The following is a 23,258-nucleotide window of genomic DNA, read 5'->3' as shown; positions in this document are numbered from 1 at the left end:
TACAATCGAAAGGTGTACAAGTTGGGTGAATTGGCCATGCTAAATTGCCCACAGTGATCTGGGATATGTACGTTAGGTGCATTAGTCAGGGAAAATCTTGAGTAATAGGGTAGGGGAATGGGTCTGGTGGGTACCTCTTCAGAGGGCCGGTGTGGACTTGTTGGGTCAAAAGAAGTGTTTTCACACTGTAGGGATTCTACGATTCTATGAAAACTCAATCAAGTTAGTGAGACATGAATTCCAATGCACAACGTCATGCTGACTATCCCGAATCAGTCCTTAACTTTCCAAATGCATGTAAGTGCTATCTCTCAAAGTCCCCTCCAACAATTTACTCACCGTTGATGTCAGACTCACTGGTCGACAGTTCCCTGGCTTTTCCTCAATACCTTTATGTTTTCATCTGTTACACTGGATATGAAACTACAGCATTAATAATCACTGATTAAGTGAAATGAGCTGATTATGGTGTGCAATAGACTCCATAAATGATAATGAGAGCGCAAGTTTCTGGTATTGAGACTGGCTCTAATGCAATGAAGGGTACGTCAGGTTCCAAGAGATCAATTGTGTTTGGGGATTCTTTCGTCCGAGGTACAGACAGACTTTTCTGTGGCCAGCAGCGAAAAAGCAGAATGGTGTGTTGCTTCCCTGGTGCCAGGATCAAGAGTGTCTCAGAGAAGGTGCAGAATAACCTCACAGGGGAGAGGGGCCAGCAAGAGGTCATTGTCCACATTGGAATCAACGACAGAGGATGGGAAAAGGTTGAGATTCTAAAGGGAGATTACAGAGAGTTAGGCAGGAATTTAAAAAGGAGGTCCTCGAGAGAAGTAATATCTGGATTACCTCCGGTGCTACGAGCTAGTGAGGGCAGGAATAGGAGGATAGAGCAGATGAATGCATGGCTAAGGAGCTGGTGTATGAGAGAAGGATCATCTTTGGATCACTGGAATCTCTTTTGGGGTAGAAGTGACCTGTACATGAAGGACAGATTGCACCTAAATTGGAAGGGGACTAATATACTGGCAGGGAAATTTGATAGAGCTGCTCAGGACAATTTAAACTAGTAATGTGGGGGGGGGGGGGACCGAGGGAGGTAGAGAGGAAAGAGATCAATCTGAGACTGGTACAGCTGAGAACAGATGAGAGTCAAACAGTCAGGGCAGGCAGGGACAAGGTAGGACTAATAAATTAACTGCATCTATTTCAATGCAAGGGGCCTAACAGGGAAGGCAGATGAACTCGGAATGGTTAGGAACATAGGACTGGGATATGGTTTGGAACATGTGACAGAAACATGGCTCATGGATGGGCAGGACTGGCAGCTTAATGTTCCAGAATACAAATGCTATAGGAAAGATAGAAAGGGAGGCAAGAAAGGAGGGGGAGTGGCATTTTTGATAAGGGATAGCATTACAGCTGTGCTGAGGGAGGACAGTCCCGGAAATACATCCAGGGAAGTTATTTGGGTGGAACTGAGAAATAAGAAAGGGATGAACACCTTATTGGGATTATATTATGGACCCCCTAATTGTCAGTGGAAAATTGAGAAACAAACTTGTAAGGAGATCTCAACTATCTGTAAGAATAATAGGGTGGTTATGGTAGGGGATTTTAACTTTCCAAATAATATAGACTGGGACTGTCATAGTGTGGTTAAGGGTTTAGATGGAGAGGAATTTGTTAAGTGTGTACAAGACAATTTTCTGATTCAGTATGTGGATGTACCTACCAGAGAAGGTGCAAAACTTGACCTACTCTTGGGAAATAAGGCAGGGCAGGTGACTGAGGTGTCAGTGGGGCAGCACTTTGGGGCCAGCGACATAGTTCTATTTGTTTTAAAATTGTGATGGAAAAGGATAGACCAGATCTAAAAGTTGAAGTTCTAAATTGGTGAAAAGCCAATTTTGACAATATTAGGCAAGAACTTTCAAAAGCTGATTGGGGCAGATGTTCGCAGGTAATGGGACAGCTGGAAAATGGGAAGCCTTCAGAAATGAGATTACGAGAATTCAGAGCTGGTATATTCCTGTTAGGGTGAAAGCAATGGCTAGTAGGTATAGTGAATGCTGGATGACTAAAGAAATTGAGGGTTTGGTTAAAATTAAGGAGGAAGCATATATAAGGTATAGTCAGTATAGATCGAGTGAATCCTAAGAAGAGTATAAAGGCAGTAGGAGTATACTTAAGAGGGAAATTAGGAGGGCAAAAAGGGGACATGAGATAGCTTTGGCAAATAGAATTAAGGAGAATCCAAAGGGTTTTTACAAATACATTAAGGACAGAAGGGTAATTCAGGAGAGAATAGGGCCCCTCAAAGATCAGCAAGACAGCCTTTGTGTGGAACCGCAGAAAATGGGGGATTTACTAAATGAATATTTTGCATCAGTATTTACTGTGGAAAAGGACATGGAAGATATAGAAAGTAGTGAAATAGATGGTGACATCTTGCAAAATGTCCACATTACAGAGTAGGTGTCTTAAAACGATAAAGGTGGATAAATCCCCAGGACCTGATCAGGTGTACCCTAGAACTCTGGGGGAAGCTAGATAAGTGATTGCTGGGCCTCTTGCTGAGTTATTTGCATCATCAATAGTCACAGGTGAGGCGCCGGAAGACTGGAGGTTGGCTAACGTGGCGCCACTCTTTAAGGGTAGTAAGGACAAGCCAGGGAACTATAGACCGGTGAGCCTGACGTGGGTGGTGGCCAAGTTGTTGGAGGGAATCCTGAGGGACTGGATGCACACGTATTTGGAAAGGCAAGGACTGATTAGGGATAGTCAACATGGCTTTGTGCGTGGGAAATCATGTCTCACAAACTTGATTCCGTTTTTTGAGGAAGTAACAAAGAGGATTGATGAGGGCAGAGCGGTAGATGTGATCTACTCAAGTTGGAGTGGGAGGGGGAGTTGAAGTGTTGAGCCACGAGTTGAGCCACGCAACCGCAAGAAACGCAAAACTTGCGCCCACACCTCCCCCCTTACCTCCCTCCAAGGCCTCAAGGGATACTTCCATATCCGCCACAAATTCACCTGCCCCTCCACACACATTTATTGCATCCGCTGCACCCGATGTGGCCTCCTCTATATTGGGGAGACAGGCCGCCTTCTTGCGGAACGTTTCAGAGAACACCTCTGGGACACCCGGACCAACCAACCCAACCACCCCGTGGCTCAACACTTCAACTCCCCCTCCCACTCCACCAAGGACAAGCAGGTCCTTGGACTCCTCCATAGGACATGCAGGTCCTTGGACTCCTCCATCGCCAGACTATAGCAACATGACGGTTGGAGGAAGAGCACCTCATCTTCCGCATAGGAACCCTCCAACTACAAGGGATGAACTCAGATTTCTCCAATTTCCTCATTTCCCCTCCCCCCACCTTGTCACAGTCAAATCCCTCGAACTCAGCACCGCCTTCCTAACCTGCAATCTTCTTCCTGACCTCTCCGCCCCCACCCCACTCTGGCCCATCACCCTCACCTTGACCTCCTTCCACCTATTGCATTTCCAATGCCCCTCCCCCAAGTCCCTCCTCCCTACCTTTTATCTTAGCCTGCTGGACACACTTTCCTCATTCCTGAAGAAGGGCTTATGCCTGAAACGTCGATTCTCCTGTTCCTTGGATGCTGCCTGACCTGCTGCGCTTTTCCAGCAACACATTTTCAGTTTTGGATATTACCCCTTCTTCAGGACCAGATATTGGGCGAGGGAGAGCTTCGGATAAAGAGGGGTAGGGGGTTGAGGTGAGGTGGAGAGAGTAACGGAATAGTGAGGTAGTGACAGGTGGACAAAGATAGTGGGTATGACCTGGTTGGTTAATGGGAGGGACGAATAAATAGCTGGAAGGAAGGGTCAGTAGATGGAATTAAAGGTAGGTGGTGGTTTTGGAATGGGAGCCTGGGGATGGGTATTTGAAATTAAAGAACTCAGTGTTAAGTCCTCTGGGTTGTAGGTTGCCCAGGTGGAAGATACAATGTTGTTCCTCCAAATTGCAGTCGATTCACTGCAGAAATGGAGGAGGCAGAGGATGGACTTGTCAGATCTGTCCTTGACCTCATTGCTTCCAGTGACCTCCCATCCACTGCCTCCAATTTCAGTCCCTCAGCCCTATCATGCCTGGTTCCACCTGCTCCCCAAGGCCAATTACCCCTGCTGACCTATCATCACTGCATGCTCCTGCCCCACCAAACTCACTTCTTCCTACCTCAACTTCATTCTCACCCCCTTGGCCCATGCACTTCCCACCTATATCTGGGACACAAACCACACCCTCTACCTCTTCGGAAACTTTCAGTTTCCTGGCCCGCAACACTTCATCTTCTCTGTGGACGTGCAGTCTTTATACACATCCATACCCTCACAATGACAGCCTGCAGGACTTCAGTTTTTTCCTCTCCAATAGAGGCATCCAGCCCCACTCCCACCAATACCGCCCTCCACCTTGTCAAATTAGTCCTCACCCTCAATAACTTTTCCTTTAATTCTTTGCACTTTCACCAAATTCAGGGGATGGCCATGGGCACTCATCTGGGCCCCTGCTACACCTGCCTCTTGGTCAGTTATGTTGAACAATCCCTCTTCAGTACGTGTACTGGAACTATGCCTCAACCCTTCCTTCTGCTGTCACATTAATGACTGCATCCTGCACCCAGGCTGAACTGGAGCAGTTCATCGACTTCGCTAACTTCCACCACACACTTGGTCTATCTTGGACACCTCCCTCCCCTTTCTTGACCTCTCCATTTCCATTTCTGGCAACAGTTTATGGGCCAACATTTACTATAAACCCACAGACTCCCATAGCTACCTTGACTACACCTTCTCCCATCATGTATCCTGCAAAAACTCCATCCCGTTTTCCCAATTTCTCTGTCTCGTCTGTTTTGATGAGAAGATGTTTCACTCCCAAACATCCCAGATATCCTTCTACTTCAAATAAAGTTTTTTTATTCCCCACGTCAAAAAGACAGACCTCCACCACACCTCCTCCATTCCTCACTCCACTGCTCTAAACCTTTCATTCCAAACTTAATAAAGATAGGGTCCCCCTTCATCTCACTTTCTACCCTATTAGCCTCCGCATTCAACATATCATCCCCAACCACTTCCGCCATCTCCAATTAGACCCCAACCATCCAGAATATCTTTCCCTCCCTACCCCTCTCTATCTTCCGCAAAGACCACTCCCCTCACCACTCCTTAGCTTGTGCCACACTCCCCACCAATCCCTTCAAACCCCTCCCCGGTGCTTTTCCTTTTAACCAAAAAAGATGTAACAACTGCCCATACACCATCTCCCTCACCTCTATTCAGGGCTCAAACAGTCCTTCCAGGTAGGAGAGGTTCACCTAACTCATTTCTACCCATTGTCTCAGCATGCTCCTGCCCCACTTAACTCATTTCTACCTACCTCGACACTGTCCTATCCCCGCTAGTCCAGGAACTCCCCACATACGTTCGGGACACCACCCACGCCCTCCACCTCCTCCAAGACCTCCGTTTCCCCGGCCCCCAATGCCTCACCTTAACCATGGATATCCAATCCCTCTACACTCCATCCGCCATGACCAGGGCCTACAAGCCCTCAGTTTTTTCCTCTTCCGAAGTCCCCAACAGTACCCTTCCACTGACACACTCATTCGTTTGGACGAACTGGTCCTCACCCTTAACAATTTCTCCTTCGAATCCTCCCACTTCCTCCAGACCAAAGGGGTAGCCATGGGCACACGTATGAACCCCAGCTGTGCTTGTCTCTTTGTTGGCTACGTAGAACAGTCGATCTTCCGTAATTACACCGGCACCATTCCCCACCTCTTTCTCCGTTACATTGATGACTGCATTGGCGCCACCTCATGCTCCTGCGAGGAGGTTGAGCAATTCATCAACTTCACCAACACATTCCACCCTGACCTTAAATTTACCTGGACCATCTCTGACACCTCCCTCCCCCTCCTGGACCTCTCCATCTCCATCAGTGACGACCGACTTGACACTGACATTTTCTACAAACCCACCGACTCCCACAGCTACCTGGATTACACCTCTTCCCACCCTACCTCTTGCAAAAATGCCATCCCGTATCCCCAATTCCTCCGCCCCCGCCGTATCTGCTCCCAGGAGGAGCGGTTCCACCATAGAACACACCAGATGGCCTCCTTCTCTAGAGACCGCAATTTCCCTTCCCACGTGGTTAAAGATGCCCTCCAACGCATCACGTTCACATCCCGCACCTCCGCCCTCAGACCCAACCCCTCCAACCGCAACAAGGACAAAACGTTCCTGGTGCTCACCTTCCATCCTACCAACCTTCGCATAAACCAAATCATCCGCCGACATTTCCGCCACCTCCAAACAGACCCCACCACCAGGGATATATTTCCCTCCCCACCCCTCTCCGCCTTCCGCAAAGACCGTTAGCTCCGTGACTACCTGGTCAGGTCCACGCCCCCCTACGACCCACCCTCCCATCCTGGCACATTCCCCTGCCACCGCAGGAACTGTAAAACCAGCGCCCACACCTCCTCCCTCACCTCCATCCAAGGACCTAAAGGAGCCTTCCACATCCATCAAAATTTTACCTGCACATCCACTAATATCATCTACTGTATCCGTTGCTCCCGATGCGGTCTCCTCTACATTGGGGAGACTGGGCGCCTCCTAGCAGAGCGCTTTAGGGAACATCTCCGAGACACCCGCACCAATCAACCACACCGCCCCGTGGCTCAACATTTCAACTCCCCCTCCCACTCTGCCGAGGATATGGAGGTGCTGGGCCTCCTCCACCGCCGCTCCCTCACCACCAGACGCCTGGAGGAAGAACGCCTCATCTTCCGCCTCGGAACACTTCAACCCCAGGGCATCAATGTGGACTTCAACAGTTTCCTCATTTCCCCTTCCCCCACCTCACCGTAGTTCCAAACTTCCAGCTCAGCACTGTCCCCATGACTTGTCCTACTTGCCTATCTTCATTTCCACCTATCCATTCCACCCTCCTCCCTGACCTATCACCTTCATCCCCTCCCCCACTCACCTATTGTACTCCATGCTACTTTCTCCCACCCCTACCCTCCTCTAGCTTATCTCTCCACGCTTCAGGCTCTCTGCCTTTATTCCTGATGAAGGGCTTTTGCCCGAAACATCGATTTTGCTGCTCCTCGGATGCTGCCTGAACCGCTGTGCTCTTCCAGCACCACTAATCCAAAATCTGGTTTCCAGCATCTGCAGTCATTGTTTTTACCTACATGTCCTCCCACCTAGTCTACTACATACAGTGCTTCCAATGTGGTCTTCTACTACATCAGACAGACCAAACGTAGACTAGATGACAGTTTTATCTTTGCCTGGCCCAAAACATCCAGCCTGATGATCCCACCGCCCATTTCAATTCCCCCTCTGACATGCCCATTCTTGGCCTCCTCAATTGCCAGTGAATCAGACTACAAACTGGAGGAACAACACCTTATCTTCTGCCTGAGCAGCCTACAGCCCGGAGGACTTAACATTTAGGTTTCTAATTTCAAACAACATTCCCATCCATCCCCTAGCTCCCTTTCCAACCCTGCCTTCTCCTTTCCATTCTACCTACCGACCCTTCCTTCCAGCTACTAACCGTATCTATCCCTCCATCGACCAACAAGGTCGTACCCACTACCTGTCTTCATTTATCACTACCTCACCATTCTGCTACTCTCCTCACCCAACATCCTGCCTCTCTATCTGTAGCTCCCCTATCCCCACATCTAGTCCTGAAGGGTTAGCACCTGAAATATTGACTTCACCTCCTGATGCTGCCTGGCTTGCTGTGTTCTTCGAGCCTCCTCTTTGTCTTCTCTGAACATCACGGTCACATTTCACATTTTTCAAAATTAAAATATTCTGCTTCTCTGATTTTAAAATCCAAAGTGAATAACTCCACACTTCTCTATGTTATACGAACATACAAAATAGGAGCAGAGATAGAGCATTCAGCGACCTACATGTATTCTGAATGTTTCAACTGGATTTACCTTCTGTCATCATTGATAATAAATGGAAAAAATGCAAGAATAAAAATTACTGCTCAAACGTACAAACTGTAGTATTATATCTTTTTGACATAACTTAAGTCTGGGTGAAAAAAGGCCTCTTTTGATGGCAGTTGAAACTTTATTGCTGGAACAGCACAGCAGGTCAGGCAGCATCCAGGGAACAGGAGATTCGACGTTTCGGGCACAGGCCCTTCTTCAGGAATCCTGTGCCCGAAACGGGAAGAAGGGCCTGTGCCCGAAACGTCGAATCTCCTGTTCCCTGGATGCTGCCTGACCTGCTGTGCTGTTCCAGCAATAAAGTTTCAACTTTGATCTCCAGCATCTGCAGACCTCACTTTCTCCTCTTTTGATGGCAGGAAACTGTAATATAGGAAGAAATCCTACAATCAAATCAAGAAAGATAAAAGAACATCCAGCAGTGATGAAAGGATTGCACCAAACAGTTTCAAATGATAAAATAAACAAGGCACAGTTCGCAAAATAAAAAGCTTTTATATCCTAAAATATATACTAGCTAAAATGTATAGAACTTAGCAATCTGAAATGACTGAAAATTCTCTTAAAAAAAGATACTGCTGCAGAAGATTGCATAAATTTTTCAAGGCGTGATCATCGGCTACAGAAAACTAAAAGGACAAATGTTAGTCACAAATGACAGAGGGCGAATATGCCACAGTGGTAAAGATTATGGCACAGTAAATTGTGCAATCTACACTAAAAGACTAATTTAGACAATAAATGTCAACTCCTGGATCAAATGGCTAGGAACTGTAACGGCTTCACTAACTGTTGGTGAAATCCATTTCAAGTTGAAGGCTCATGTCAAAATTGACAGGATTAATCTGTGCTGCAAGGTCATAAATATCTGCCAGATCTCTCAATTTTACAGTACTTTCTAAGGACAATAACACCCAACACACAAGTGTCAGTTCCTTCAAAGAGCTGACCCAATTTCACTACCTTTCCTCAGATGTCAAAAAAAGTCTTTAAAATATTTAGCCTCTTCCCATTTAAAATGTACAACAGAGTTTGCTTCTACAACTGTGTTATGTAAAGAATTTGGGGTTTTAAGAGCCTTCAAACTAAGAAACATTTTCCCAAACTCTCCCACAGACGCAATATGGCACTGACCCTCCATCTGACCACACGTGAACCTCAGTACAAGATGGTTTTACATGCTTATGCAATAAAATGATTTTATATCGTTGGTTCATTAAGCATCAGATTTCCATAATAAGAGATGCTTCGTTCACTAATAAATTTGCAAATAGGTTTCTGATGGTCTAGCAAGGTAGTGTGGCTCCATCTCAAAAAACTTTTGAAAGGTCCTTCCTCTCATCTTTGCAATGAATTTATCAATTACGTAGGGGAAAAGAAAAACTTGATGTATTCTGAACATTAGCTAAAATATCCAATTTAAAATGCCAATGGGCTTTAATGAATACTATACATACAGTACTTGCTCTATTCATGTATTTAGAAACATGAAGGCGATCCTTAGTCACACAAACGGAGACAGAAAATAATAAAATCCTACATGGTTCAGAGAGACTCACTATGTTCGCCAAATTTTGTATCAAAGACAGCTATCTGGTCCATCATGCTTTTGAATTCTTCTTCAAATCCACTACTTAAGATGGTCATCTCTTGCTTCCCTGTTACCAATTATCAAATAAGTGGTATCAATACATTAAAATAAAATCAATAAGTGTCGAGCATTAATTCAGAGTAGCTCCATAATACAAGTGAGATGGACAATGGATAACAAGAAAATGAAAAAGGAGCCAAGTGACTGGAAATCAACATTGCAAAGAGGCAAAAAAATCAAATTTTGTTAAAATTTTAGGGAAGTTCATAGAAACTGGAATCAAATATTCCATATTCAAATTATTTTTATGAATTTATTTTTGCAGTATTTGGCATCAATGGAAAGGTCAACATTCATTGTATATCCTTAATTACCTTTGATTAAATGCTGAGGAGTTGCCTACTAAGACTGCTATAGTCCATGTTGTGCAGGTATACCCATAGTGTTGTTAAAGATGGAGTTCCATATTTTTGATATAGCAACAGTGAAGGAATGGCAATACTATTCCAACTCAGGATAATGCATGATGAGTTTAGTATAGTATTTAGATAGCAAAACATTTTGTACCTAGTGTTTTCCGGTTTGAATACTTGTCGTTAGGCATTCTGACATCATTCTATAATCCAGACCTGGTCCCAACTATTTTGGACACACTTAGTTACACTGTTTTGCAGAACGTCTTATGAGATACAATGGTTTCAATGCACCACAATCACATCCCTCCCATCTCAATTATACTTATACACTTAAAATAATTTTCCCAATTTCCAGTAATAATTCCTGATTTTTTTGGCACAGTTGATGAATAAATACAGATTGTATAGATGAAAAAATCATTTTCCATTCTTTATTCAGAAAGATCACATCCAGAATATGTAAGTTACATCTACAAATACCATGCAGCACACTAAAAGAGCCTGAGTAATGAATCCAGCGAAGTCATGAATAAAATGTCTACGCTGTACATAATGATCGCAATGTATCATTCATAGTAAATGGGATATGATTGAAACCTGACATCAACTTTCATACCATATGTCCAATTAAACTTTAAAAATATTTGTGTCGATCACGTTGACATAAAGTAAGTGATGTCTAAACGTGAAACTAGCACTACATTTTGATATTTCGTTGCTAAGCCTACTTTATATTTTTATATTAAAAATCACAGGTTACAAAATGAACCAAACCACAAAATTATTTAGCAGAACTGACCACACAATGCAGCAGTTCATTAGTCAGAAAAAAAAGCTTTTCAGTGTTATTACTGGTAGTATTGGGATAACACATTTTGTCAGATTGGTTTGGCTGGAACATCGCTGATGAATTTGGGAATGGTATATTCAAGAACGCTTAGCTCTGTGGGCAATAATGCAATTTCAACAGGGCTTGGTTCATGCACTTTGTTCTGCGCATGTGCCGATGTTCACACCAAATTCTCCACGCCGCTCTGTGCACGCGACAACGCCTGCGTCATTCTGCGCATGCACAATATCAGCACCGGTTTTTGACCCCATTTGCGCGTGCGCAATGGTAGCTGCTTACTGAGAGAGGTACTGTACAGAGACCAGCTTTCTTACATTTTTAAACGAACTGTGTTAAATTTACTCTTGTTCCATTAATAAATGATTTCAACCTTCATTCAGGTTGTGCTATATTTCGCATTAGACTTTCGGGTTATTTTTCAGCGACTGTGATTGATACTTTTTTGCTAGTCTGCCCCAACCCCACTTTTCCCATAGGTCCCATTATTTCTATTAAGTGATTGTCCATGAAGCGAGGTTTCACTGGAACATAACTATGGCGTTATAGGAGAAGTACGTGTACAACAAAACAACAGCCCTACTTATATTAAGAAATTTGTTGCAGTTCATCTTCTGTACGAGTTTCTAAACTTCCTGAAAGAATGCAGCAACTTGACTTCCATTACATGGCTCCCACTGTGGAAGCTTTACTACAGCATTTCTTCAATAGCGATAACATCTGGCATTTGAGTTAATATATGTAAAAACACACAAAAATTGCTCCAACAGCAAAAACTCTGGTAAGTCACAACAAACAATTTAACTCAATGGTATATACTGGTAACAAGGGACAGAATTCCATGTCTTATACACTTAACAAGAAACTTGTGTTTATGTAACAATGTCAATATTGAAAAATAAAATATCCACTTGATAGAGGAGCAAGCTAAATACTAAATATAGGTGAAGTTGGAAAAGTGACACAGGATGATCGAACACCATATTTGGGTTTTAAGAAGGTATTTAAAGGCAAGGCGTGAGCACGAAACAAGGCAAAGAAGCCAAATGAAAATATTTTAAACCATAACAGTCAGATCAAAGTTCTTGACTGAAGGTTGATTGTACTATTGGCCCTCCAAAAGTCAGCAGAAAATGGAGGATCAAATATGTAGGGAGATCGCAGACAGCTGTAAAAATAATAGGGTTGTACTACTAGGGGATTTTAACTTTTCAAACATAAACTCAGACTACCATAGTGTTAAGCGCTTGGATGGGGAGGAATTTAAGTCTGTTCGAGAAAACCCTCTCAACCAATATGTGGATGGCCCTACCAGACAAGGAGCAAAACTCAATTTCTTCTAATAAGACAAGACAAGGACTGAGGTGTTTTATGGGTGCACTTTGGGACCAGGGACCATAATTCTCTTAGTTTTAAAATAGGGGAAAAGATTAGCAGCATATACATGATCACAGGGATAGGGTAGGGAAATGGGTCTGGATTGGATGCTCTTTGGAGGGTTGGTGTGATTCTATCATAGGCCTGGTCCACAAGCTGAAGTACTAGATTGGAGCCAGGCCAATTTTGATGGTATTAAACAAGAACTGGGACTAATACACACAAGATCATTCATTCAGTCTCATTAGTGGATTTTAAACTGGCATTCCTGGCCATCAAAACAGAACACATCTGCAATAAGGAGGAATTTGCTTCAATATTCACTACTGAGAGGGGCATCAACGTTTCTGAGGACAGAGTGAAACACATTGCAATGCTCCAACAGGTTGATGTTACGAAGGAGGATGCGCTGAAAATTTTGAAAAGCCTAACGATAGATAAATCCTGTGGGCCAGACGGGATATACCCTGGGGTCCTACAGAAAGCGAAGGAAGAGATTGCTGTGCCTTTGGTGATGACTTTTGCATCCTCACTGTCCACTGGAGTAGTGTCAGATTATTGGAGGGTGGAAAATGTTATTCCCTTATTCAAGGAAAGAAATAGGGATAATCCTGGGAATTACAGACCAGTCAGACTTACATCAGTGGTGGACAAAGTGTTGGACAGGATTCTGAGAGACAGGATTTATGATTATTTGGAAAACCATGGTTTGATTAAAGATCATCATCATTGCTTTGAGCGAGGCAGGTCATGCCTCACAAACCTTCTTGAATTCTTTGAGGATGTAACATAACATGGTGATGAAGGTAGAGCAGTAGATGTGGTGTGCATGGATTTTAGCAAGGCGTTTGATAAAGTTCCCCATGGTAGTCTCATTGAGAAAGTAAGAAGGCATGGGATACATAGAAATTTGGCTGTCTCGATTCAGAATTGGCTGGGTCATAGAAGACAAAGGGGTCGTGGTAGATGAAAAGTATTCAGCCTGGAGCTCAGTGACCAGTGATGTTCTGCAGGGATTGGTTCTCGGACATCTGCGCTTTATGATTGTTATAAATGACTTGGATGAAGAAGAAGAAAGATGGGTTGGTAAGTTTGCACAACTCCACTGACCTTTGTGTCATTGGCAAAGTATGGAGGGCTGTTGTAGGTTGCAACAGAACATTGACAGGATGCAGAACTGGGCTGATAGGCGGTAGATGGAGTTCAACATGGAAAAGTGTGAAGTAATTCACTTTGGAAGGTCAAATCTGAATTACAGGATTAAAGGCGAGATTCTTGGCAGTATGGAGGAACAGAGGGATCTTTGGGTCCATGTCCATAAATCCCTCAAAGTTGCTACCCAGGTTGACACGGTTGTTCAGGCAGCATATGGTGTGGTGGCTTTCAATAGCAGGGGAATTAAGTTTTAAGAACTGCAGGATTATGCTGCAGCTCTATAAATCCCTGGTCAGACCACACTTGGAACATTGTGTTCAGTTCTGGTCGTCTCATTATAAGGTGTGGAAGATTTACCAGGATGTTGCCTGGAGGGAATGTCTTACGAAGAAAGTTTGAGGGAGACAGGGCTTTTTTCATTGGAGCGAGGAAGGACAAGAGATAGCTTGACTAATCTTCTGGAATTTTTTGAGGAGGTAACTCTGAAGATGGACAAGGGAAATCCAGTAGATGTAGTGTACCTGGACTTTCAGAAAGCTTTTGATAAAGTCCCACATAAGAGGTTAGTGAGCATGGTATTGGGGGCAAAGTACTAACGTGGATTGAAAGTTGTTTGGCTGATAGGAAACAAAGAGTAGTGATCAACGCCTCCATTTCGGAATGGCAGGCAGTGACCTGTGGGGTACCGCAGAGATCAGTGCTGGGACTGCAGCTTTTTACAATATATGTTAATGATATAGAAGGTGGTATTAGTAATAACATTAGCAAATTTGATAATACTAAGCTGGGTGGCAGGGTGAAATGTGAGGAGGATGTTAGGAGATTACAGGGTGACCTGGACAGGTTAGTTGAGTGGTCAGCTGCATGGCAGATGCAGTTTAAATGTGGATAAATGTATGGTTATCCACTTTGGTGGCAAGAACAGGAAGGCAGATTACCACCTAAATGGAATCAATTTAGGTAAGGGGGCAGTACAAAGATCTGGGTGTTCTTGTAAGCATGCAGGTACAGCAGGCAGTGAAGAAGGCTCATAGCATGCTGGCCTTCATAACAAAAGGGATTGAGTATAGAAGCAAAGAGGTTTTTCTGCAGCTGTACAGGGCCCTGGTGAGACCACACCTGAAGTACTGTGTGCAGTTCTGGTCTCCAAATTTGAGGAAAGACATTCTGGCTATTGAGGGAGTGCAGCACAGGTTCACGAGGTCAATTCCTGGAATGGCGGGACTACTTTATGCTGAAAGACTGGAGCAACTGGGCTTGTATACCCTTGAGTTTAGAAGATTGAGAGGGTATCTGATTGAGACATATAAGATTATTAAAGGATTGGACACTCTGGAAGCAGGAAACATGTTTCCGTTGATGGGTGAGTGCTGAACCAGAGGACACAGCTTAAAAATACGGGGTGGACGATTTAGGACAGAGATGAGGAGAAACTTCTTCACCCAGAGAGTGGTGGCGGTGTTGAATGATCTGCCCCAGAGGGCAGTGGAGGCCCACTCTCTGGATTCATTTAAGAAGGAGTTGGATAGAGCTGTCAAGGATAGTGGAATCAAGGATTATGGAGATAAGGCAGGAACAGGATACTGATTAAGGATGATCAGCCATGATCATATTGAATGGTGGTGCAGGCTCGAAGGGCAGAATGGCCTACTCCTGCACCTATTGTCTATTGATAGAGGTGTACAAGATGTTGAGAGGCATAGATAGAGTTGATAGCCAGAGACCTTTTCCCATGGCGGAAATGTCCATCACAAGGGGGCATATTATTAAGGTAATTGGAAAAATATTCGGGGAGATGTCAGAGCTTTGTTCTTTATACAGAGAATGATGTGTACATGGAATACACTGCTGGCAGTGGTAGTAGAGTCAAATACATTAGGAACATTTAAGCAACACTTGGATAGGCATATGGAAGACAGTACAATGCAGAGTATGTCGGTGAGTTAGATCTTAAGAGTAGGATAAAAGGTCGGCACAACATCGAGGGCCAAAGGGCCTGTACTGTGCTGTACTGTTCTATGTTCTATTTTGCTGAAGGAGAGATGGATAGCCAAGCCTCTTAAATCTTCTTGCTATGTTTCTCCCTATTTAAGTTTTCCCTGACAATTTAGCTGTGCGATATTCCAGTTGTTTCACTGAAGACTTTGCAAGACCACCACTGAATTTAAATTCATATCAGCACATATAAAAATTCATGCTATTGAATGATCTCACCAATGAGTAGGTTCAGAAAAAAAAATTGATGGCCCATTTGCAATGAGCTCCAGTGTGTGGTTATGTAGTGTATGTAGGTTATTGTTACACCCTAATGGGATAGAAGACTATTTCTGGAGTCATAACAATATTCAAGTTTTTTTTAAAAAGTCTTACAATATGGTGGCGAACCATTCTGCTAATTCCACTATTTAAATAAAAATATCACTTTTATTCTTTAACTCTAAAAGTGAACATTGAATAATAACTATTTACAACTCTAAGCTACTTTCTCTTAAAAGTCTGTTATCTACCTCCAAACCTATAACAATATACTGACCAGATAAAAGCCCCTATTAAAATTACATCAATCTAATTTGTCTTCTTTCAGCTGAAGATCTCCGAGTCGTCTTCATTCTTTTGCTGCAAAGATGTTTCAAATGAAAAGATATTTTTGAAAGAGTGTGCTTTGAATAGCAGTCTCTCTCTAGATGGCAAGTTGCGCTCTCTCTGGCTAACTCTCAAAATGCCAGCTTATTTATACCCCAAAATTCAGATAATCTCATTGGTTCCATATTGTCAAAACAGTAAAATTCAAATTCAAATAGGTTTTAGTATCGTGTGACAGAATCTGAACTGATTGGTTAAATTCAAACTGTTATGACAACAGGCAAATGTTACATATTTGTAAGTTTCCAATCCACACTCAGACAGTTAGTCAGTCACATAAAAAGTGCCTGCAACTCCTCAGTGCAAAATATCTTTCACTCTCTCAACGGTACAGAACACACCTTCAACTTCATAACAAAAGTGCACACTGTTCCCTAATTTACCTGCCTTTCAAATAAAGTTTGGTGGAAAGGACAAACCAGGTTTCTACATGTAACAAGAATTATAATTTATTACATTGATTTGGAGATGCCAGTGTTGGACTGGGGTGTAAAAAACGTTTTACGATCTTATTCTCCACAACCATCTGAAGGAGCAGCTCTCCGAAAGCTAGTGATTGCAAATCAACCTGTTGGACTATAACCTGGTGCTGTGATTTTTGGCTATTTATCACAAGTAATTAGACTATAGCCACAGGTAAACAGATACAAACAATTGGCATATAACATGACTATTTAAAACTCCAATCCCCTTATAAACCTCCAACCCTCCAATCCCCACCCCACCCACTTTCTAGAAAAACATTATTGATGAGGGGAGCAAACAGAAATGGAAAGTTAGCAGTCTTGGATTCCCAGAATTGAGGTGATGCTCAGTTGAGTTTCTGTGGAAGCTTTTGTTGTTTAAGTCATACAAAGTGACCGATGCATCTGGAAAATGTCTCTGATTTATGGCTTCAAAGGTCATAGCTCAGAGCAACTGCAACAGGAAAAGTAACTGGTTTTCTTCAAGTTTAAACTGAGTGCATTATTGTAGAGAACAGACAACTTCTACTGGGGAGATCAATTATCCACACTAGAGTCATAGCATAATAGAGATGTACAGCATGGAAACAGACCCTTCAGTCCAACCTGTCCATGCCAACCAGATATCCCAACCCAATCTCGTCCCACCTGCCAGCACCCAGCCCATATCCCTCCAAACCCTTCCTATTCATATACCCATCCAAATACCTCTTAAATGTTGCAATTGTACCAGCCGATAAGAAGTAGACCAGAATTGCACGCAATATTCCAACAGCAGCCTAACCAATCTCCTGTACAGCCGCAATAGGACATCCCATCCCAACCACTGCACTCAATACTCTGACCAATAAAAGAAAGCCTACCAAACGCCTTTTGGGCAGCACGGTGGCACAGTGATTAGCACAGCTGCCTCACAGTGCCAGAGACCTGGGTTCAGTTCCTGCGTCAGGCAACTCCATGTGGTGTTTGCACATTCTCCCCAGTGTCTGCGTGGGTTTCCTCCTGGTGCTCCGGTTTTCTCCCACAATCCAAAAATGTGCAGGTTAGGTGAATTGGCCATGCTAAATTGCCCGTAGTGTTAGGTGAAGGGGTACATGTAGGGGAATGGGTCTGGGTGGGTTGCGCTTCGGAGGGTCGGTGTGGACTTGTTGGGCTGAAGGGCCTGTTTCCACACTGTGCAATCTAAAATAGCCTTTTTCACTATCCTATCTACCTGCGACTCCACTTTCAAGAAGCTATGAACCTGCACTCAAAAGATCTCTTTGTTCAGCAACTCTCCCTAGGACCTTACCATTAAGGTGTATAAGTCCTGCTAAGATTTGCTTTCCCAAAATGCAGCACCTCGCACTTATCTGAATTAAACTCCATCTGCCACTTCTCAGCCCATTGGCCCATCTGATCAAGGTCCTGTTGTAATCTGAGGTAACCTTCTTAGTTGTCCACTACACCTCCAATTTTGATGTCATCTGCAAACTTACTAACTCTACCTCTTATGCTCGCATCCAAATCATTTATGTAAATGACAAAAAGTAGAAGACCAAGCACCGATCCTTGTGGCACTCCACTGGTCACAGGCCTCCAGTCTTAAAAACAACCCTCCTCCACCACCCTCTGTCTTCTACTTTTGAGCCAGTTCTGTCTCCAAATGGCTAGTTCTCCCTTTATTCCATGAGATCTAACCTTGCTAATGAGTCTCCCATGGGGAACCCTGTTAAATGCCTTACTGAAGTCCATATAGATCACATCTACTGGCTCTGCCCTCATCAATCCTCTTTGTTACTTCTTCAAAAGACTCAATCAAGTTTGTGAGACATGATTTCCCAAGCACAAAGCCATGTTGACTATCCCTAATTAGTCCTTGCCTTTCCAAATACGTGTGCATCCAGTGCCTCAGTATTCCCTCCAACAACTTGCCCACCACCGATGTCAGGCTGACTGGTCAATAGTTCCCTGGCTTGTCGTTACCACCCTTCGTAAACAGTGGCACCACGTTAGCCAACCTCCAGTCTTCTGGCACTTCACCAGTGACTACTGATTATACAAATATTTCAGCAAGTGGCCCAGCAATCACTTCTCTACCTTCCTACAGAAGTCCTCGAAGGTATACCTGATCAAGTCCTGGGGATTTATCCACCTTTATGTTTCAAGACATCCAGCACTTCCTCCTCTGTAATTTGGACATTTCGCAAGGTGTCACGATTTATTTTGCTACTTTCTATATCTTCCATAATCTTTTCCACAGTAAATACTGATGCAAAATACTTGTTTAGTATCTCCCCCATTTTCTGCGGCTCCACACAAAGGCTGCCTTGCCAATCTTTGAGGGGCCCTATTCTCTCCCTAGTTATCATTTTGTCCTTAATATATTTGTAAAACTCTTTGGATTCTCCTTAACTCTACTTGCCAAAGCTATTTTATGACCGCTTTTTGCCCTCTTGATTTCCCTCAAATATAGTCCTACTGCCTTTATACTCTTGATCTATCCTGTCTATATCTTATATATGCTTCCTTCTTTTTCTTAACCAAATCCTCAATTTCTTTAGTCATCCAGCATTCCTATACCTACCAGCCTTTCCTTTCACCCTAACAGGAATTAAGCTGCCAGTCCTGCCCATCCCTGAGTCATGTTTCTGTAATTGCTATGATATCCCAATCCCATGTTCCTAACCATGCCCCGAGTTCATCTGCCTTCCCTGTTGGGCCCCTTGCATTGAAATAAATGCAGTTTAATTAATAGCTTGTCCCTGCCTGCCCTGACTGTTTGCCTCACTTCTGTTCTCAACTGTACCAGTCTCAGATTGATCTCTTTCCTCACTATCTCCCTAGGTCCCATCCCCCCACATTACTAGTTTAAATTCTCCCGAGCAGCTCTAGCAAATTTCCTTGCCAGTATATTAGTCCCCTTCCAATTTAGGTGCAATCCATGCTTCTTGTACAGGTCACTTCTACCCCAAAAGAGATTCCAATGATCCAAAAATGTGAATCCTTCTTCCATGCACCAGCTCCTCAGCCATGCATTCATCTGCTCTATCCTCCTATTCCAGCCCTCACTAGCTTGTAGCACCGGGGGTAATCCAGATATTACTATTCTTGAGGACCTCCTTTTTAAATTCCTGCCTAACTCTCTGTAATCTCCCTTCAGAATCTCAACCTTTTCCCTTCCTCTGTCGTTGGTTCCAATGTGGACAATGTCCTCTTGCTGGCCCCTCTCCCCCATGAGAATATTCTGCAGCTTCTCTGAGACATCCTTGATCCTGGCACCAGGGAAGCAACACACCATTCTGATTTTTCACTGCTAGCCACAGAAACGTCTGTCTATACTTCAGACTAGAGAGTCTCTAATACAATTGATTTCTTGGAACCCAACGTAACTCTCATTGCATCAGAGCCAGTCTCAATACCAGAAACTTGGCTGCTCGTGCCACGTTCCCCTGAGAATCCATCACCCCCTACATTTTCCAAAACAGCATACTTGTTTCAAATGGGTATAGCCACATAACACTCCTGCACTAGCTGCCTACCTTTCACCTTTCCTGGAATTAACCCATCTATGTGACTGTACCTGAGACTTTCCCCCCTTCCTATAACTGCCATCCATCACATACTGTTGTTGCAAATTCCTCATCGCTTCTAACCGTCTCTCCAACCGATCCATTTGATCTGATAAGATTCGCAACCAACAGCATTTATTGCAGACATAATCCGCAGTAACCCTTAAACTCTCTTTAAACACCCACGTCTGACAAGAAGCGCATATCACTCTACTAAAGGCCATTTTTGCTCCTATGTATTTTGTGTTCCTGGGTTTCACTGTAACTTGTTTCCAGTTCCAAACTGCTCAATCAGCTTTCCTTGTAAACACTACTTTTGGTTTTTGATTATCTGCACATTATTTTTGTGCCTGTACGTTTGACAGGTTCTGGCAGGTAGCAAATTACTTGCTGTGAAATTATCCAGCCAGCCTGGTAAATCTTGTTTTTTCTTTGAAGAAAACAATTGTCTGATCGCAGTCCAACTTTTTTAAATAAAAAAAAGATATGATCCTTACAGTACTGCTGGGAATAACAGTGAATCGTTCTTTCTAATCTTCTTAATGGGATTGTTTCAACAGTTCTTGTCCACTGTAATACAGTCAGCATTCTTCTTTCACATAACAAACTTTAATGCTAGCTTATTAAAAGTATATTGGCAGCTTGATGTGAATATATTTAGTTTCTGACTTCCATTCAAGAAAGAAGGATAAAACATAAGGTCGATCAAGTAAGGCTTCATTCTGGGACCTGACTTGTCCAGTATTATGATGCTGGAGATCATGACAGCATCTTTGCCTCAGATGGAAATCCTTTCAACAGTTAGTCAGGATGAGTGAATTAAAACATCACCCAAGGCAGTGATTTGGTCAGTTGCAAGCTTGTCTTCTCCCTTAACACGGTCTCTTCAGACTAATAATAATTGGTGACATTTCTATCCTCTTTCTCTGGGAATGTCTGTCTTATCCTCTACTGGACTTGAATATTTTTCTTTGAAATAGGGGCAACAGTTTGACCTGATTTTCCCAGTTACATACAGAAAAACATATGAACTACTTTGTAGCATAATCTTTGGCATAAAAATTAATACATTAAATCCTGCTGTCTCAAAATTAGAGGGGTTTAAAATTAAGCATGATCTCACAAGCACATTATCAAAGGGTGAAACAAGGCTTTCATTAATAATTTTCTCAAATAAAAATATTCAATTTCACTTCATCGTAGTCTGTAAAACTCATGCACCATAGTCAATGCGTTGAAAGAAATTCACATTTACAAACAATCAGCCTGGAATTATACTTATAGTCATAGAGATCTACAGCATGGAAACAGACCCTCCGGTCCAACTTGTCCATGCTAACCAAATATCCTAAATTAATCTAGCCCCATTTACCAGCACTTGACCTGTATCCCTCTGAACCCATCCAGATGGCTTTTAAAATGTTGTAATTGTACCAGCCTCCACCACTTCCTCTGGCAGCTCATTCCACACACATCTTTTGCATGAAAATGTTGTCCGTTAGGTCTCATATCTTTCCGCTCTCACCCTAAACCTATGCCCTCTAGTTCTGGACTCCCCCAACCCAGTCTATTTACTCAAACCATGCCCTTCAGGATTTTATAATCCTCTATAAAGGTCACCCCTCAGCCTCCGACGCTCCAGAGAAAACAGCTCCAGCCTATTCAGCCTCCCAGCCCTCCAACCCTGTAAATCTTTTCTAAATCCTTTCAAGTTTCACAACATCCTTCCCATACGAGGGAGACCAGAATTGCACACAATATTCCAGAAGTGGCCTAACCAACTGTACAGTCACAACATGACCCCCCCAACTCCTATACTCAATGCTCTGACCAATAAAGGAAGGCATACTTACCAGTTCCTAAAAATTCCATTAATCAGGATTATGTTGGAAAGTAGTGTGTGGACAGTTGCAGATCAAACAAAACGATGAGCATAAGAATGACAACTATGACTGCATATGAAAAATGAATCTTTGTGTTGTTCAGTAACAGGCCACTATTTCAGAATGATTTATCAAGAGCATGTGATCTTCTATTTGGAGCGGCATGGTGGCGCCGTGGTTAGCACTGCTGTCTCTCAACACCAGGGACTCGGGTTCAATTCCAGCCTCGGGCAACTGTCTGTGTGGAGTTTGCACATTCTCCCTGTGTCTCCGGTTTCCTCCCACAATCCAAAGATGTGCATGGAATTGGCGATGGAAAATTGCCCATAGTGTTCAGGAATGTGATGGTTAAGTGCACTAGTAAATGTACGGGAACGGGTCTGGGTGGGTTGCTCTTCGGAGAGTCGGTGTGGACTTGCTGGGCTGAAGGGCCTGTTTTTACGCTGTAGGGATTCTATTCTATTTCCTGCACTTAAACTTCACAAATTACTCTGACTTTTGATACAAAAAAAAATGCAAAATTATCACATTTGCAAGATCACTCAAATCAGTTTCCAAGAAAATTCATGCATATTAATTTTAATATAATTTCAACACAATTTGAAGCTTATGCTCCTTACACCATCCCAAACCATATTCACATACAAAGAAATGTCATCTTTCAGCAAATCACTCGGCTCCTGAAACAAAACAGCGTTCGTGAGGGAAAAATCGAATTCAGGCTTGGAGTATGATGTGACTCCTCCTGACCTCAGTACAGCATTATTTCAAACATGAACTAAAGAGCCAAACTTCACAGGTGAGGCAAGAGTGACTGCCATTGTCATTAAGTCAGTATTTGACCAAGAAGTGAATCAAGAGGCCCAAGCAAAATTGGAGTCAAAAAGAAACGGGGTAAAACCTGGTTGGCATCATACCAAGCTCAAATGAAGATGGACATGTCAACAGACTCTTCAAATACTGAAGGAATCCATTTCCATACGCAACAGGACCTTGTCACTATTCTGGCTTGGATGCGATTAAATGACAAGCAACATTCATACCACACAAGTGTCAGGAGGTGACCATCTCCAACATGAGAAATGACTCATATCCCTTCAAATTAAATAGCATTACATTCACTGAACACACACTATCAATTTCCAGGTGTTTACCATTGCCCAGAAACTGAATTGGACCAGTGATATATCTCACTAGGGTAGTGCACTGGAAATCAAGCCCCTATATTCCTCGAAGTGTCACTAAAATTAAAGATTTTAAAATTTACTTGTCTTTTCAACCCAGGTTGACAAAAAGCACAAGT

The 23,258-nt window shown here is 43.2% G+C and overlaps 1 protein-coding gene across 3 annotated transcripts in view; it reads right to left on the bottom strand.

Annotated features, from left to right (window-relative positions):
- The window catches only part of LOC122554150 (heparan sulfate 2-O-sulfotransferase 1), a 210,007-nt gene that overhangs the window by 147,656 nt on the left and 39,093 nt on the right, over nt 1–23,258 (bottom strand). Inside the window, exon 1 of one of the 3 annotated variants that reach the window (XM_043698722.1) lies at nt 9,588–9,661. The exons of the other annotated variants lie outside the window; for them this stretch is intronic. Coding sequence (XP_043554657.1) covers nt 9,588–9,633 — 46 coding nt within the window. The 5' untranslated portion in view covers nt 9,634–9,661. Of the gene's footprint in view, nt 1–9,587; nt 9,662–23,258 lie in introns of those variants that run through there. 3 annotated transcript variants of the gene reach the window in all.

This window comes from Chiloscyllium plagiosum, chromosome 11 (genome assembly GCF_004010195.1).
Source record: "Chiloscyllium plagiosum isolate BGI_BamShark_2017 chromosome 11, ASM401019v2, whole genome shotgun sequence".
Taxonomy (NCBI): Eukaryota; Metazoa; Chordata; class Chondrichthyes; order Orectolobiformes; family Hemiscylliidae; genus Chiloscyllium; species Chiloscyllium plagiosum.
This window is presented reverse-complemented; position numbering and strand designations above follow the sequence as displayed.